At 48.1% G+C, this 19,494-nt stretch overlaps 1 protein-coding gene across 1 annotated transcript in view; it reads right to left on the reverse strand.

Moving 5' to 3' along the window:
* Window positions 1-19,494, reverse strand: part of LOC146180840 (phospholipid-transporting ATPase ABCA3-like) — a 170,033-nt gene that overhangs the window by 60,962 nt on the left and 89,577 nt on the right. Inside the window, exons 15-16 of the mRNA XM_084577709.1 lie at window positions 15,999-16,060; window positions 2,835-3,270 (exon numbers count right to left, since the gene is read on the reverse strand). Of these exons, the coding sequence (XP_084433835.1) occupies window positions 2,835-3,270; window positions 15,999-16,060 (498 nt within the window). The remainder of the gene's footprint in view (window positions 1-2,834; window positions 3,271-15,998; window positions 16,061-19,494) is intronic.

Below are 19,494 nucleotides of genomic sequence, written 5' to 3' on the forward strand. Positions count from 1 at the left end.
CAGCGCCGCTAGTTCTCACGACCGCCACTTGGGACACCCTCCTCCGCTGGGCGGTATGAGGAGCTGTGAAACTGGTTTGTTCTAGTAACGTTGGTGGTGGTGGTGGTGGTGGTGGTGGTGGTGGTGGTGGTGGTGGTGGTGGTGGAAAAACTTTAATCTCCAACAGGTACAGGGTAGCAGTCAACCTATCCGCCTACATGGTCGCCTGGAGTCGTTGGACCCGCGCGGTGTGTCGCCCAGTCTGATTGCTCATTGCTGAGTGGCACGGTGTGAGCTTAATAGTAGAGTCGTCCAAAATTCTTTTTGTCTCTTGATTTATATTTTCGATTTTTTGACACTTTCATATCATATGCACCAGATCCGCCTTATCCTGACATAGTTTGCACCTACCTGATAATTGTTCTGAGTGCCACTGGCTAAGGGTAGCTAGATTCGAAAAAGTGCTTGTTTGTAAGCGCCTCCAGATGCTTTCTTTGCTCCTGTTTAGTGTCTTATTTGCCGGTGGGTATTCTACCCTCTTTAGCCGACGACGCTCTGTAATCTCTTTATAGCTGACTAGCCTGTTGCTGCTCAGAGTGTACTGAGGGTCAGATCCTACACGAAAGGCGGCTAAAATAATTATTTTGAAGTACAGAAGAAACTCCTGCATCTAAAGCAAGTAGTGGTTTACACTCAATACTTGCGCTATGGTTCAGAAATCGTTCATGCTGTTATTTATTTATTTATTTATTTATTTATTTATTTATTTATTTATTTATTTATTTATTTATTTATTTATTTATTTATTTATTTATTTATTTATTTATTTATTTATTTATTTATTTATTTATGGTATTTTGGCGCACCACTTCATATTATTTTTCATTCAATGTTACTTTTTCTTAGAAAAATATTCTTAACAACTGTAATTTTACCTTTACTGTTTTGTATGATCGTATAAATTATGTTTCGGGTTCTTTTTTATTGTTGTGAATAGCGTTTGCTCTTTGTAATATACTCTGTAGAGTGAGATTAGACAATTAGTGAAGATACTTAAGCTTCGCCTTTAAGGCAATGACGCAGTAGCCTAGACTACCAGCCCACACATTAAAAAATGGTGACGAGGTATAATAGTTTCGTGAAGATAATAGACAATTTTTTCGCGTATATCACTCAGAAGGCGAAAGGTTTCTCCGAGTCCTATTTTAAAGATGTGCGTGCGTGGTAAATTATACCTGTCTACATCGCTGTCGGGACTAAAACAAGCACGAAATGCTTAAAAGAATGTAGTCCACTCTCAGTGGTTTAGAATATTACGGTAGCCTACCGTGTATGCTGGCAAATTCTTAATCACTTTAGAGTGTCATCGTCATCACCCGACGCGATTCTTATAACTCAGCAACATCTATGACCTCCCTGACTGCATTTCCAACCTACAGCAAGAAAGCTTCTAGTCGCTTGTTTTCCAACAGGACGTCACTGGTGGGGTCCCTCGCTTCTTGGAGTACTGCAAGGGTAGAGAATCCCATTCTCTCAGCTTTACTAATTACCTAGGCACTCCTAGGCACTCTTCCACTCATCCCCGACTCTGCCACTTTGCCAGCTAGGCTACCTTGTCAACTACATGTGTAGCTAAGGTAGAATGGTCTAGCCAGGAAACGCCTCTTTTTGCGGTTTGACTCAATCACCTTCATTTCACATCTGTGCAGCGGCATTTCAATTGAACTTACAACTCTGTGCTGATATATAAAATTCCAGACGACTAAACACTAAACTCGATGCGTAATCCAGGAGGCTAACAATTAGGACACGGAACGCAATACGGTACAGCGATGGCTGAGCGGTTTAAGGCATCGGGAAAACTTGTTTTCTCACTCTGGCATAAAAGAAATATTTTTTTTTTGCATCTCGACACCTGCAAGACAACATTTCGAAATGTCTTGAATCATTTTGGCTTTATATTCGCCCGTAATTCTGATAATTGGTTCCGGGCAACGTCGTCTTGATCTTGATTCCACAAGAATAATACCTGCAAGACTATTATGACTGAAATTTTGAAGATGACTTTGCAACATTGCGGTTTTCTTTTAGTGAACGTTCAGCATAGAGTAGGCCAGCGGTGTTGCTCGGTCTGCTACCACATCTTAGGGACTCGAAGTTGAATTTCTCACGGACGTCATGAAAGCGGAATAAGGCGAATGAGAATAGTGCGAATTCGTTGACAGCACTGCCGAAGCACAGAAAGTACCCGACGCGGCGAAACATAGTATATTCATACCAGCATGTAGTTAAATCAGTGTGAACAAGGAAAAAAATGAGGAAAAAGGAAAAAAAATGAGGAGAGGCCGCGACGTCACTTTTCGCGACGCGGCCCGCGACTGGAAAATGCTGTAGCGCCTCCTACACATGAGACAGCTTTTCCCCTCGCACTCCTGTGCCTTTACCTGTCTGAGCGCTCCTCGCGCCATCCGATGCCGACAGCCATGCTGCCCCATAGAAACGCTGTCGTTGTTGCTATTTGCCCCATATCTAGGCTAAAACAAACACGTGACTTCCGGCGCGTTTTTCGCAAAGCATCTGGGATACACGGGGCCTCTCCTCAGTTTTTTCCTTCCTCCGTGTGCGAATATAACTTTTCTCACACATTCTGTTGTGAAATGCAACTGTCTCTTACAAACTCTTTATCATGGCACTGCGTGCGTAAGAAAACATTTTTAACGACTGTGTTTTTGTGTGAGTAGCAGGCTGCTTTCCTATTCTTTCACACCAGCTTACATCATATCCTTTGCGTCGCAAGAACGCACATTCGAACCTCCCGTCGCAATCGCACAAAATCCTACCATGGAAGAACTCACATGTCGCCATTGTGATACACTCCGTAGGCGTAGTACGAGTAGTACATGGCAAAGTCCCTGCGTGCGAATTCCACCAGTTCCATCAAGGGTTGTTGCATCGCCGTCACGGTAGAACCCTCACTTTTGGCGAGTTCCTCGAAGTGGCGCGAGAAGTTGGTTTCTTGCGGCGCGCTCACGAAGCTGTGGCCACCGTTGTAATGAATTCCGCTCCTCACCTTGAGGCTTGTGACCGAATGCGACGCTCCTGAAATCGTCGTTTTTCTGAGCTCGCAATAGACGACGAATATCGACAGCGTCGTGAGCCAGTTGATAAGGAAGTTGTGAGCTGTCCGCAAGAAGTACAGAAACCGTTTGGTTAACAAGGCACGCACTCGCTCAGTCGAGCTGGGAGACGTGGCAATGCCAGAACACAAGAAATCTGGTGCCGGCAAAACACCTGCGCAACAAAAAACACATCAAGGATGTCAGACTTCAAAGCAATGTAGCTCTAAATGTTTTCGAAAGTTATAGAATCTAATGAATTTACTTCCATAAGCCTAAGTTTCAAACAAAGACACTTTACTGGTAATTAAATCTGCGCAATTTAGTAACGGTAGGTATATTTACACTTTTTATACCTGGCGACAAGCAAAGAGGACGGCACAATATGGCGACAGGATGAATGAAGATTTACTGTCTGGCCTTGCGCGAGGTCTCCTCTCGCGCCACTTCCGATCTCCTTCTTCGCAACAGTTCCCGGGGCCACCGAGCGATCGTCCTGATCGGTTCGCTTGAAATTGATGGTGATGTGACGGTGAGGATGACCAAGGAAAGGCAGAAGTGAATGACTTGCTTGCCACCACGATGTCTGATTCGTGGGTGATCCGACTCCCCTCGAGCTGTCAACCATCCGTCACCAGAGTCCATGGGACCGATGGCTCGAGTTTACGTCGGGCAGCTTGGGCAGGGGTTGCGTGTTCGTGTCCATCAGTTCCTCTTGGTCATTCGTCTCGGTTCTGGTTGGTCTGTGTGTTCTCCTTGTCTTGAGATACGGGCTGGAGGCGAAGCTGCTCGGCGATGTCCCTGGGCCCTAGGTCGATGGTCCTGGCTCACACATGGCGTCGATGCACCAAGCCGAAGATGGGGATGAGGTACCCCGCACCTCCTCCAAAATGTTTCGTGGTGACAAGCAAAAAGGGCGGCACAACATGGCGACAGAATGAACAATGATGTAATGTCTGGACTAGCGCGAGGGCTCCTCTCGCGCCACTGCCGATTTTCTCCTTCGTAGCAATATATATATATATATATATATATATATATATATATATATATATATATATATATATATATATATATATATATATATATATATATATATATATATATATATATATTTATATTGAAATGTGGATTTAATGGTTGATTGGAATGTCTAGCGCTGGCAGCAATTCGGGCACAGCAGGATCGGAATACCAGCCGCAGGGCACAGCTTCATCGCGAGAGAGATGGACGCCGGAGACCAGCGATGATTATGGCGATGTCGCAGCGTTGTTTCTTCTTCATCTTCTTTACATTTCCCCCGCGTGAAGAAGTCGCCATCCTCGCGACTCACGCAGAAGAGACAACCAGAGGGTTGCAACACGGCTTGAGGCGGCTAACATGGACAACCTCACGGCCGCGGCGGCGGTGGTCGGAAGAAGGGGTGACTGGCCCGATGATGTAGTTAACAGAGGATGTGCGTTCCAAGACGCGATAAGGTCCGTGGTATTTCGTTTCTAGTTTGCTGGTGGCAGGAACGCATAGCCAAACGAAGCTGTCGGCCAGGAACGTCGGAGCAGGGGTATCGCTATCATGCTGATCTTTGCGATAGCCTTGAGTGTTGGAGGTAAACGTGCGAGCTAGCTGACGGCATTCCTCAGCCTTCTGTACAATATCGGACAAAGCACTGTACTCAGAGGCATCTGGATGGTATGGCAAAATTGTGTCCAGAGTACAAGATGGTTCACGGCCGTATAAGAGAAAGAAGGGCGAAAAACCAGTTGTTGCTTGGGTGGCAATGTTGTACGCGAATGTTACGAATGGCAGTACCTGGTCCCAGTTGGAGCTCCCAGATTCAGATGTAACATACATTGCGAGCATGTCCCCAAGCGTACGGTTGAAACGCTCCGTGAGGCCGTTGGTTTGCGGGTGGTACGCGGTTGTAGCCCGATTTATCGATTTGCAAGACGACAGGAGCTCTTGGACTACTTCGGAAAGACACGACCTCTATCGCTCAGTAGTTCGCGAGGGGCGCCGTGTCGAAGAATGAAGTGGTGCAGGAGAAAATGGGCTACCTCTCGGGCTGTCGCCACGGGAAGTGCAGCAGTCTCCGCATAACGGGTCAGGTGGTCGACGGCAGCGATAACCCATCGATTACCGGCGGCACTGCATGGTAGTGGACAATAGAGGTCGATTCCCAAGCGATCAAACGGGCGAGCTGGACACGGTAAAGGCTGGTGAGGGCCAGCGGGATGGTGAGAAATCTTGCGTTGTTGACAGGTGGTACAAGAGCGAATGTAACGAAGTACTAAATTGTACATTCCCCGCCAGTAATACCTCTGACGAATTCGATCATAGGTTTTCAGGACGCCGGCATGAGCGCTTTGCGGGTCAGTGTGATGGTGGGCACAAACCTCGGAGCTGAGGTGGCGCGGAATGCCAAGAAGCCATTTTCTGCCATCTGAGTTGTACTTCTTTCGGTAGAGCAGGCCGCCCCGAATGGAAAAATGGGAGGCCTGTCGGTGGAGCGCCCGAGGATGCATAGCCGCGGAAGTAGTGCCAAGGACATCTAGCAGGTTAGAAACCCAAGGATCTTGTCGTTGCTCGAAAGGCATATCCTCAATGGTGAGTGCTGACAAAGAGGCTTGAGGAGGGGATGATGAGTTAGGCGAACGCACCGGTGACCGAGAAAGAGCGTCGGTGTCAGAGTGCTTGCGGCAAGAGCGGTAGACTACACGGATGTCGTATTCCTGAAGCCTGAGAGCCCAGCGCCCGAGTCGGCCAGACGGATCCTTGAGAGACGCGAGCCAGCAGAGAGCGTGATGATCTGTAACTACATCGAAGGAGTGGCCATATAAGTAAGGGCGGAACTTCGTTATAGCCCACACGATTGCTAAGCACTTCTTTTCGGTAACGGAGTAGTTGGTCTCGGCTTTGGTAAGAGCACGGCTTGCGTAGGCGACAACGTATTCGGAGAAGCCAGGCTTGCGCTGGGCGAGGACGGCGCCGAGGCCGACACCACTGGCATCGGTGTGAAGTTCTGTAGGTGCAGTAGGGTCGTAATGACGAAGGATTGGCGGTGACGTCAGAACATTGCGCAGCGTCGCGAATGCATCATCACAGGCTGGCGACCAAGAGGGGAGGTTAGGGGCGCCTTTCAAGAGCTTTGTAAGGGGGGCTATGATGGTCGCGAAATTGCGAACAAAACGACGAAAGTACGAGCAGAGGCCCACGAAGCTTCGAAGTTGTTTCAAAGTGGTCGGTTTCGGAAAGTCAGCAACGGCGCGGAGCTTCTCAGGATCAGGCAGAACTCCATCTTTGCACACAACATGTCCGAGTATTGTGAGCTGGCGGGCACCGAAGCGGCACTTTTTGAGGTTCAGTTGAAGACCGGCGCGGGTTAGGCAGGTGAAGACCTGGCGAAGTCGAGTCAGGTGGGTCGGGAAGTTTGTTGAAAAGACGACGATATCATCGAGGAAGCATAAACAGATGTTCCATTTCAGGCCACGCAGTACAGTGTCCAGCATTCTTTTAAAGATGGCTGGGGACCTGAGGAGGAGCCAGCGCGAATGCTGGAGCGTAGCTCAATGGCGCAACGCCGGACGATGAAATTGTGGGCGTGGGGAACTGCATTGAGGGTGCGACCGAAGCTGATTGAGGAGCAGGATTTGGGACGACTTCAGATACATGTTGCTGGATTGCACGGCGAAGCTCCGGAACAAGGCCAGTTGGTGACGACTCCTTAACATATGGCTGCAGGGACAGTTGTCGCGCGACCTCCTGACGTACAAAAGCCTTGATGTCTTCAGAGAGGCTAGATGACTCCCTCTCCGCGGCTAGTCCAGCGAGTGATGCATGAGGCTGGCGAATCAAAGCACGCTCCTTGCGGAGTTCGTCGTAGCTTTGACAGAGGTCGTAGATTTCCTTGACCGTAGTGGGGTCTTTGGCGACGAGCATGTTGAAAGCGCCGTCATCAATTCCTGTGAGGACATGACGTATCTTAACGGCCTCGGTCATGGTCGGGTCAACGCGGCGACACAAATCAATAATGTCCTCAATATAACTGGTGAACGTTTCACCGGGCAGCTGTAGTCGCGATCGAAGACGCTGTTCCGCGCGGAGTTTTCGGGCGGTGGGGCGGCCAATGACATCGGAAAATTTGGTCTTGAAATTCGCCTAGATGGTAAAGTCCGACTCGTGGTTTCGAAACCGCAGATTAGCGACATCGCTCAAGTAAAAGATGACATTATTGAGCTTACGGTTGTCGTCCCAGTTATTGTGACGGCTGACCCGTTCGTAAGTGGACAGCCAATCGTCGACGTCGTCATCGCTGCTCCCACTGAAGGTAGCGGGGTCCCGTTGACGAAGGGCACCTGTGCAGGTGACTGGCGTAGGTAGGTGCGATGAAGTAGGCTCCGTCATTGGGGTAGTTAACGTTCTGCTGCGAAGTTCCAGGGCGAGATGGGTACAAGGAACCTCAGCTTGACCTCCACCAAGTGAAATGTGGATTTAATAGTTGATTGGAATGCCTAGCGCTGGCAGTAATTCGGGCACAGCAGGATCGGAATCGGAATACCAGCCGCAGGGCACAGCTTCAGCGCGAGAGAGATGGACGCTGTGTGTGTGTGTGTGTGTGTGTGTGTGTGTGTGTGTGTGTGTGTGTGTGTGTGTGTGTGTGTGTGTGTGTGTGTGTGTGTGTTGTGTGTGTGTGTGTGTGTGTGTGTGTGTGTGTGTGTGTGTGTGTGTGTGTGTGTGTGTGTGTGTGTGTGTGTGTGTGTGTGTGTGTGTGTGTGTGTGTGTGTGTGTGTGTGTGTGTGTGTGTGTGTGTGTGTGTGTGTGTGTGTGTGTGTGTGTGTGTGTGTGTGTGTGTGTGTGTGTGTGTGTGTGTGTGTGTGTGTGTGTGTGTGTGTGTGTGTGTGTGTGTGTGTGTGTGTGTGTGTGTGTGTGTGTGTGTGTGTGTGTGTGTGTGTGTGTGTGTGTGTGTGTGTGTGTGTGTGTGTGTGTGTGTGTGTGTGTGTGTGTGTGTGTGTGTGTGTGTGTGTGTGTGTGTGTGTGTGTGTGTGTGTGTGTGAGGGGGGGGGGTTTAACGTCTCAAAGCGACTCAGGCTATAAGAGACGCCGTATTGGAGGACTCCGGAGATTTCGACCACATATATATATATATATATACATATATATATGTATATATATTGTGAAAGAAGGCCAGGTCCAGACGGCAAGGCAAGGTATAAGTTAAGTTAAATTGGTTCACAGGAAGGGAAAGGCGCAGTAACTGTCACACTTGCTCTGTGGACACCCGAACCGCGCCGTAAGGGAAGGGAGGAAGGTGGGAATGAAAGTGGAAAGAGAGAAAGAGGAGCCGTAGTGGAGGGCTACGGAGCAATTTCGACCACCTGGGGATCTTTAACGTGCGCTGACATCGCACAGCACACGGACGTCACTTCGTTTCGCCTCCATCGAAACGCAGCCGCCGCGGTCGGGTTCGAACCCGGGAACTCCGGCACAGTAGTCAGGGGCGTCTTACCACTGCACCACCCCGGCGGGGCGCAAGGTATGCCGTGTCAGCGTTTAATCAGATGGCGAAAACCCAAGCGCGCGCCGGAGCCGGCGCCGCGGGACGATGATGATGGTATGTACAAGGGGAAGATCATGGTATGTACAAATGAAAGAAGATCTTTGGAGGGCTCACAGTATATACATATATATATATATATATATATATATATATATATATATATATATATATATATATATATATATATATATATATATATATATATATATATATATATACATTGTTACATGTTCTCTTTAAACTGCCGGTGTTACACTGGACGTTAGTACACCCAGAGGGGACCACCCGAGCTTCCTCTTCCTCTTCAGCTTCTCCCGTCACACCTCATTTTCCTCCAATACAAGACAGCGGGACGTGCGGGACCCTGCCCCCTTCGCAGACGATGCCGGCCGGGTGGGTCAAGGTTCGTCTCACTGACAGCAGTGCTTCATGCGGGCCACGTGAACTTGAGTCTTCCTAGAACGACGACCGTGGGTGGTCAGGCAAAGAGACTACGAAGTTGACTGCGCTGATGCCTTCCAGTACAACGAAAGGGCCAGTATACTGGTACAACTGTTTCTGGGACAAGCCGCGCTTACGCAACGGCGTCCAAAGCCACACCAAGTAACCAGAAGCATCATTAACAGCTTCGTGACGCTTGTCGTAGCATTGCTTTTAGCGTTTTGGGAGGCTAGAGTGTGACGTCTAGCGGGTCGGCGAGTTTCTTCAGCCAAAGAGAGAGCATGCAGTAAGGAAGTTTCAGCCGGGAGTGAGAAAGGTAATATTGTGTCCAGAGCACTTCGTGGAAGTCGGCCGTTAAGACGAACGGACTGTAGCCTGCCGTTTCGTGCTTAGCAGTTTTAAATGCGTATACTATTAACGGAAGGCCTTCATTCCAGTTTTTGTGGCGGTAGTCGACATACATCGCGAGCGTACGATTGGTGCATTTGGTAAGGCCGTTTGCTTGTGGGTGGTAAGGAGTTGAATAGCGAAAATTTCATGAGCAGAGACGAAGACGTTCTTCTACAACTACTGCCGTAAACTATCGCGCCCGGTCACTTATTAGCACACGAGGAGGCCTATGTCGAAGAATGATGGCCCGTAGGAGAAAGGCCGAGACATCAGAAGCAGTGACTGATGGTATGTCAGCAGTTTCACAGCACCGCCCTACGCATACAATAACCCAGCGGTTCTCACTGATGGAACGGGAAAATGGTCCTAGAAGGTCAATTCCCGCCTGCTCGGACGGGGTTCGTGGCGGCGTTATAGGCTAAAGATGACCCGGCGAAGAGCAGGTTGGGTGCTTGAGACGCTGGCACTGGAGGTAGCTGCCCACATAACGTTGAATGGTTTGACTCATCTTGGGCCAATAAAAGCGCTCCTTAGTCCTATGCAATGTCTTTGCAAAACACAGGTATCCAGATATGGGATCGTCGTTCATTACCTGAAGAACCTGACACCGAAGACGTGTAGGAACTAACAGAAGAAACCGTGCTCTACTGACGAGTTCTTCCTTTATAGTAGATCGTCACGAATGAAGAATGAGGTCGCAGGATTCCGGGAACTTGCAGCATCAAAAAGCGGTGGCAACTCCCCGTCGTTCCGCTGTGCAATCTTGAATTCACCAACACCGAGGAAGCTTGGAGACATAGCAGCTATATATTCATCCAAGATCTCACTCGCGCAATCAATAGTTTCAAGAGGCAATCGTGAAAGGCAGTCAGCATCACCGTACTTATGACCACGTTTAAAAGACAGTAAAATTGAATTCTTGGAGGCGCAAAGCCCACCGCGGAAGGCGTCGACAGGGGTCACGAAGGTTTACAAGCCAACGTAAGGAATGATGGTCCGTCACAATTTCAAATGCACATCCAGAAAGATATAACCGAAACTGTTGCACACCAAAAACAACAGGTAAGCATTCCTATTCAGTTACTGTGTAATTACGCTCAGCCTTGCCTAAAGAACGGCTTACATTTTAGTGCTGTATGAGCACTGCACCAACTCCGACTGCACTGGCGTCAGTGTGAAGGTCTGCTGGAGCTGATGGGGAGAAGTGGCGTAGTACAGGTCAGGATGTCGAAATAAATTTTAACTGACGAAAGGCGGAGTTACAATCAGTAGTTCACTTGAAAGGCACACCTTTTTGTAGAAGACAAGTAAGTGGATATGAAAGGTAAGGAAACGTCGGAACAAAATGCCGGAAGTAGGAGTAAAGCCAAAAAAAAAAAAAACTCCCGAGCTTTTTAACGATTTGAGTGGCTTAAAACAAGTGACAGCTTCAATTTGTTTCGGATCAGGCCTGACTCAATCCTTGTCTACCAGATGTCCAAATATTACTGTCTGGCGTTCTCCAAAACGACATTTCTTGGAATTGAGTACCAGACCAGCTTTCTCAATACACTCCAAGACAATCTCTAATCTATTATTATGTTCTCGAAAGGTAGTTTCGAATATTATTCCATCATTCAAATAACACACACAAGTGGTACACTTCAGTCCATGCAAAACAGTATCCATGAATTCTTTCGAAGGTAGCTGGAGCGTTGCATAATCCAAACGGCAAAACATTAAATTCATACAGTCCGTCTGGGGAGATGAATGCCGTCTTTTTTTTATCTTTCGGGTGCATGGGAATCTGCCAATAGCCTAATTGCAGGTCAACTGAGCAAATATAGGAGGCAGAATGCAAACAATCAATGGCATCATGAATACGTGGCAGAGGATGCACGTCCTTCTTGGTAACAGTATTTAGCCGTCGATAATGGATACAAAATCGTCATGTGTCATCCTTCTTTTTGACTAATATCGCAGGGGTAGCCCACGAACAAGATGATTGCTGAATGATGCTCTTATGCAGTATATCACGAGCTTATTCTTCGATTATCTGGCGCTCTGATGGGGATACACGATAAGGCTTCTGACAGATTGGATCAGCAGTCCCAGTAAGAACTCCGTGCTGAGTACGGTAAATAGGGATCCGTGGTGCGAGTCTCGAGAAAAATCGAAGGCCGCAGAACGTTTCGACAGAACTTCTACTAAACTGTGACGGTCACTTGTTGGCAGGGGTTTGTTAACCATGGAAGGAAATTTTGTATTATTTACTTCTGAGTATGTGGTATGCCGGGAATTGTCCGTGCTAGGCACTGCCACTCATTCCACTGCGTATTCGACAAAGTTGGCAAGTTTTAGGCCACGTGGTAATACAACGGGCTCATTGGAGCAGTTAACTGTCCACAAAGAATGGCCATTCCTGACTGAGATGATGCAATGGGGAATCAGAACATTTTTCTTCACGCGGTTGAGAGTGAGTGCTTCAACTACAGCGTCGAACGCATCACTGGCACAGCTTGAACAAACAACTTGTATAAACTCTGCAGACATTGCAGAAATGACTATGTCGTCTGAAACCGAAAAGCGTGCTAGGATTTGTAGGCAAATTTTCTTACATAGCAGATTCAAAGCTAATACTTACAAAAATGTCTCCATTGCAAAAGTCGAGAGGGGCCCCACATTGCTCCAGAAAGTCTAGAAAAGAATGACGTTATGCGTTGATCGAGCAAGTACTGGGAATTCGGTTCGGAATGTGTGGCCGGCGATTACGTTGTTCACGGAACAGACTTCAAGTGGGTTAGGTGGTTCGCCACTAACACCACACAGTGTCACCGCTCTATCCCAACCAAACATAACTTTACGACCAAGGCTGTTTTTAAAAGCGAGGCTTATAATAGAAATGGTTGCACCTGTGTCCACCAACGCCATAGCACGTACATCGTCTACAAAAACTTCAATTCTGTTCTTTAACACCATAACGGGCGGAGGCATAGGTAAGCTAGAACCATTTGCGACCTCACCTCCATCGGCCGCACTGGCTAGTTTCCACTGGTCGGGACCATCGTCGGGAGAAGGTGAGCGTCGTAGGCGCCGAGATGGGGATATCAGGCTGCGGTCAGAGGCCGACGATTCACTTCGGTACAGCGCCTTTCTGTGCGCTTGTCGGCTAGGTGTTGCTCTGTACTCATTACGGCCAGATGTTCTATATGGATCAGCATTGTCAGTGGGAAACCTTGTACGGGAGTGCACCCACTGTTGCTGATACTGCTGGTATGGACGGCGATTGCGGCAAAAACGCGAAAAGTGACCCATCATTCCACAAGCATAACACACTGGCGGCTCGCATTCACGCGATGAATATGACTAACCATCGCTTGGGTTAAACGCTTCAGGGTCTGGATGTCGACGAGGACGAGCGTGCTCGCTCTTGTAGGCGTTGATGTTGGGAGGTTGGATGTTCAGGTCACGAGCAGCAGAGCGTCGGATGTCCCAAGTAGATGTATCAGAGGGAGCATAACAGGCAGACGATGGACGATCGTCTGCCGAAGAGATTCCACTGTAGACGGATCTGGCGTGGCCCCCAATATTGTGATGCCTCCGAAGCTCTTTGCGGACAATCTGTCGAATTGTATCTGCCATGCTCGTCGCTTCAGACACTTGCACACTGGCGACAGTTGTGACATTCGGCAACCGACCAAACTTCGGGATGATACGGCGTCGTTTCAAACCTTCAACGTGCGGCTGTGTCGTGCTACATCAGCGGTGATATTCAAATCGTCCTTACAATGAGAAAGCTGTACACATCTTGCGCTATTCCTTTGAGGGATGGCCCACTTTGTCTTCCTCGGTCATCCGAACATCAACTATTCTGCACAGCTTGAGGGCTTCTTCTATGTAAGTTGTGCAGGTCTCCCCTGGTACTTGCACTCGCTGAGCCAGAGTCTGTTCTGCGCTCATTTTTCGATCATAGGCACTGCCAAAGCCCGGTCTCATTTCTTCCGTGAAGCGATTCCAGGTGGTAAGGAATGCTTCATGATTGTCAAACCATGTTAGCGCCGTTTCTTCAAAAAAGAATACCACAATCTCCAACTTGGTCTTCGCATCCCAGCGGTTGTATTTGCTCACTTGATTGTAGTGGGCGAGCCAGTCATACACGTGTTCCCGGGGCTTGCACTAAATGTTCCGAGGTTCATGATAAGGCTGTGTGGTGGTCGGTTGAGCTGCTGGCATTGGCTGCGTTGGAACATCTGCTTGCGCCATCTACGTCCGTAAAGGGGGTAGCCCAGCTATTCTTCTGCTTCGGCGGTGAAGGAGATGTTCCGTCGTGATCGATACCCCGCACCTACACCACAGTTATTACGTAGTTTATTTACACGGCGGGTGTTAGTTGCACTGGACGTTAGCACACCCAGAGGGGACCGATCCAGTTTCCTATTACTCTTCAGCTTTTCCCGTCACACCTCATCGTCCTCTAATACAGGACAGTGGGACGTGCGTGACACACACACACACACACACAACATAAAACATAAAACATCAACGGCAATAATAACAGAACTGGCTCACGTTAGAACAAGAGTAACAATGTGGCTACATGGTATGAAAGAGACTGTACAAGGGTAGAGGGGGAAAAACCTAAGTTCGCAGGTCGAGCCAACGTTTCGACAAGGGGACAAGTCCACTTGGCCAGACTTGTTCAGGCGAAGACAAGTCCACTTGTCGAAACGTTGGCTCGACCTGCGAACTGAGGCTTCTCCCCAAATACCCTTGTTCAGTCTCTTTCATACCTAGTTCCAAAGATATTGCTTTTAGGCATTTGCAACAGGCTCAAAAATTCATGTTGAGTAACACCAAAATATCTTTCACAGAAGTGAGTCACAAAATAAAGAATGAATTCTCATCTCAGTGAGATAAAATTGCTCATGAGGTAACTTGAAGCAAACTCACAACTTTGAACATAGATTTCATGCGAATATATTACACGAATAAAGATGTTTTTTACATATATGGTATCCCGCATGATATGCCTCAAAGTTGTGTGATAAAGTTTATCTATTGTTAAATTGAACGTACCACACCGCAATCGTGCAATCGTATTATTAGGAGATTCAGTGCGTCTGACCTGAAAGCCTACTGGAGCAAAATGACAGCCTATGCGAATCATCATCTCCAGGTCTGTACCTGCCTGTACCGCAGTGCTCTTACGTGGAGCCCAGCCCATCCAAAAAATAGACCATCTTGTACCTTGCTGTTGCTGTCTACTCCACCGAGCGACTTTTCACACAGATATTAGAGCACTAGTAGGATGGAGAGCGGATATGACGGCCTCCAATACTATGGAACTGTTGAAATCAAGGCATCTCGAGAAGCACACGCCTCAAATTAAACATTATTCAGGGCAGGAAACCAAAAATTTTCAAGGAAGCCTTCGACTAGGTTTTTTTGCTTTTACAGGCTTAGCAAGGGCTAATGAGGATGTCCGGTTTTTATCAAAACGTGTCTTAAGCACGCATCTCTTTCTTCTGTCCACTCACAGCCAGTGCCGCCTTCTTCACGCCACATGCTTGTTTGATAGCCGCAGCTGTTTGCGTTTAGCCAGCAATAAATCGTAGCAGTGCGCGTATTGTGGCTTCTTTGGCGGTAAACATCTTCGATACCGCTCTTTCTGAATATAACTCTAGATCATATAATTAAAGCTCCCATTGCAGTTTTGTGTCATCTTGAGCAAACACCTTTGTAGCAGGCGCGTCTCTGAGAATCGATTTCAGCCCAACAGCTTCGTACGCTGCACTTGTTACTTTGCGTATGCGCGTGTTTAGCTTTCACATTAGCAGCATTTCACAGCTGTACCGAGCTGTAAAATGAATGTTTCAGAGCCTGCTTGCCCGTATTCAAATAAAATAGCAGTAATACGTTTTTCAGCCTCTAGTGGTCCATTTTCAGATTCGGTAAATACCGCTGTTTCTCTTGCTGCCTCTTTTCCAGCCCACACTAACGACTGACAATACCATATTGACCAATAATACCCCAATGTACAGCTGCACTACCTTACCGACCCGCCTCGGTTCCTCAGTTGTTAACATGCAAGCCTACTGAATATTAGTTACAGTATTGAAACCCGACAGCAGCACCAGCGTTTGGATGGAAACCAAACGCAAAGGCGTCCCTGTGCTGTGCGATGTCAGTGTCCATAATATTTTGGTGCCTGCGGCTTTGATAAGAACATTTTCAAAGCACGGATATTAGCAAGGATACTTTCAAAACAAGGGTTTTTATAATATAAAAATACATATATATGTTTTATATGTACGCGTAAAAGGTCTAATTGCCTGCGATATTTAAAAAGAATATGTCTTTTCAGTTATGTGCATTTGGTTGCTTGACGCGCCACAAAACACTGCTATGGATGCTTTAGCCAAAGCCTGAAACAGCTGCTGAGTCGACCCTGGCTGACACGGCTGCAATAAAGCCCACCACAAGCAATGCAGGTGTAATTAACACCAGGGAAGGCGATCTAATTTACGGAGGAAACTTACCCTCAGAAGACGTACTACGAGCGGCCTCTTGGTTTGCCTCCGCTGTCCAAATACTATTAATTCTGGAAAAGAAAATTACACAAAAAATAAATGAACGGAGGAGCGTGCATTCGGAACGGATACGTAATCAGATTTGATCATCAGACGAGGGCTGCACAGGGTTTTTTGCAGAACAAATATTTTTAACTCTATTCAGCGGGTTCTCAGCTGGGCATGTTAGTGCATAGATGTTAAGCGAATCTCGTCGGATTGCGCGGCGGCAACATACTCGTTACTTGCAGAGAAAATGAAGAGAACAGCATATAATGAAAGTCTGCCCTATTGCAAAAATCAGCGTCTCCCAGCGTCTTCCAGTACAAAACCAGTAAGATTTTCACGCTGGTTTTACACTGGATCTGCTGGGCACGCTGGAGGTCTGCGATATTCACGGGTGCAGTAACGGGAAGACACTGGTTGCGCTGGTGCGATGGAGAAAAACGCTGGGATTAGCTTTTTGACGCTGGGTGTGTCGCTGGCATCCGTCATGCACTGGGAGAAGCGCTGCATGTGCGCTCGGGCCCGCACTGATCCCAGTGCCCCAGTATAGCCGGAGCGGCCTGCGGTGTCAGCCGGAGTAGCATCCCTAAGAGGCCAACATGGCAACAGCGTACTCGCAATCGACCATCAGGGCGCATATAAAAAATATGGTTCAAGCAAGCGCTTTTTGCTGCGAAGTCGTTGCGCACCTGTAAGCAAACAAAGGCAGTATCTTTTTTCTAAGGTTTCCATGTTTCGATAGGTCGATAGTGGAAGAGGCTCTGATATCTCATGACACACTGACGACTAACGCACAACTAAACTGGAATTGAATAATGCGGGCTACGATGCATAACAAACTTCACAGCTGATCTTAAGAACACTCTAACACAATGATTACTGTCAAAATGTTCAATGCAGGTTCAATCGCAGGCGAGCGTAGCTTGCACCACGGCCCAGTATCAGTAGAAAGAAAAACTAAAAAGAGGAAGAGAGTAGTTGACCGAGCGATGGGCCCATGAGAGAAAAAAACAACATACAGCGCTTGTAATGCATAATATTTCGCGTGTTTTTCAAGCTTTTGCGCTCCTTCTTACTCTGCGTATAAAGCAGCCGAGCCCTCGGTCATCGCAACGCTTCCCGAAATGTTTACATACTGCCGCGAAACCTTCAAAACTGTATTTGTTGTTTTTTACCAGCCGCCGGCATGCGGCCTTATCACTCTGATTTTGGATCGCGTACCAGTTCTGTATTCTTTCTTTGTTAATGCTCGATGTCGCGAGTCTCACCTTTATTAGTTCCGTTGTAGCGAAAGACGCGCCGAGATCTGTCTCGAAGATTCCGGCCACTCGTGTCTCTTTCTACAATGTTCCAGCGTGTGCTGGTAGCAGTTTCCGACGTTATCTAGATTGTTCGGAGCAGTCTTTAAATTGAGCGTTGACGAGTGCAACGAGCATTCTTTGTCGACGATCGACGAGCACATTTGCTGCTATCGCCGCCGCCTAGTTGCTTAGTTCTTTTGCGGGCGCAAGTCAGCCCAATAAAGAGTTTCTTCAGTGCAATCATCGACTCTTCATTTGTGTCATCGACCTTGTCACCACCACATGACATCTGGCGGAGGTGCTGTCCTTGATCCTTCAAGCGAAGACCTCAGCCTTTTTCATTCGCCCTGGAAGGCCAGCCTACAGGTCACCGAGCCAGCCGCCGACTCCATAGGCTCCAACCTGAACAAGGTCTGCTGCCGGAGCCTACTCGGTCTCAGAAGGCATCGACGCTGACAATGGCCCAGTCTACAGCACCGGTTGTTTTCGTCCAACCCCGTGAGCCCCCCTGCTTACATGGACGACCGGACGAAGATGCGCAAGACTGGATGGACCTTTTCGACCATGTGGCAGAATTCAACAACTGGAACAACGCTGCGAAACTCAGGCAAGTATACTTTGTTCTTCAAGGACATGCCCGAGTTTGGTTCGAAAATCACGAGACTTTTTAAAGGATTGGGAGATATTCAAAGCAGAGTTTTTGATGGCCTTTGCAAGTTCTGTCCGAAAAAAAAGAGCTCAGACCCTCCTCCAATCAAAACTTCAACTCCCAAACGAGCCCGGCCTGGTATACGTAGAGGAGAAGAAGCGCCTGTTTCGCCGCGCCGACCCTAACGTGATTGAAGGTGAGAGAGTGAAATTGTTAATGCGAGGCGTTAAAGAGTCGTTTCTTGCAGGACATATCCGGAACCCGCCGAAAACTGTGGGCGAATTTGAAAGGGAAGCATCGAACATCGAGAAGACGTTGGACACCGGGATGCGCCACTACGAGCGTCCACTTCAGCCGGACTACTCAAGCCACTATCCCAGCGCATCTGCAAGCGGAAAGAACTTTCGGGACCTCATCCGGGAGATCGTGCGAGAGGAGCTCCGCCGATTAATGCCATCATCGTAACAACTCCAGGTGGCGACGCTCGCAGACGTCGTGTTAGGGTTGGCACGGCGAAAGAGGCGCTTCATCTCCTCAAGGTACGCCAGGACTGGTCGTTAGGGTATTTAACTCTTCATTGGAGGAGGGCCTTAGCTCTCTGCTTTCGGACAGAACTTGCAAAGGCAATCAAAACCGCTTCCTTGAAAACCTCCCAATCCTTCATAGCTTCCTCGTGATTTTCAAACTAAGCTCGGGCATGTCCTTGAAGAACAAAGTAGACTTGCCGGAGTTTCGTGGCGTTGTTCTAGCCGTTGAATTCTGCCACACGGTTGAAAAGGTCCATCTAGTCTTCCGCATCTTCACTGGGCAATCCTTGGAAGATGGGGGGCTCCCTGGGCTGCACGAAGACGACTGGTGCTGTTGACGGGGGCCTTTTCTAAAGTTGATGCCTTCCGGAGTCGAACGGGGTCAGGCAGCAGACTGTGTTCGGGTTGTAGTCCTTGAAATCGGCGGCTTGCTCGGTGACCTGTTGGCTGTTCCCCCAGGGTGACAAGAACAAGGCAGGGGTCTTCCTTGAAGGATCAAGGGCAGCACCTCTACCAGATGTCACGTGGTGGTGACATCTGTATGCCAGCGGCTGTTAAAAAACAACAAATACAGTTTTCAAGAAGTGGAAGCTGTGACAGATTTTCTGTTCTTGGGCGCCAAGATTACCTCGGAAGGAGACTGCAGCCATGAAATTAGGAGACGCCTGCTTCTGGGATAGAGAGCAATTGTTAGCCTTGACCGCCTAGTAAAGAGCAGAGACATTAGTCTGCCAACCAAGATCCGTATAACCCATGCTATGGTCTTTCCAGTTGTGATGTATGGATGCGAGAGTTGGACTGTGAAAAAGGCTGACCGCCGAAGAATTGACGCGTTTGAATTGTGGTGCTGGCGAAGACTCTTAAGAGTTCCTTGGACTGCCAGAAGATCAAATCAGTCGATATTGTCGACCATAAACCCTGACTGCTCATTGAAGGGTCAAATTCTAAAGTTAAAGCTCAGCTACTTTGGTCATCTGATGAGA

This window comes from Amblyomma maculatum, chromosome 8 (assembly GCF_055883805.1).
Source record: "Amblyomma maculatum isolate TAMU_Amacu chromosome 8, ASM5588380v1, whole genome shotgun sequence".
In the NCBI taxonomy this organism is placed as follows: domain Eukaryota; kingdom Metazoa; phylum Arthropoda; class Arachnida; order Ixodida; family Ixodidae; genus Amblyomma; species Amblyomma maculatum.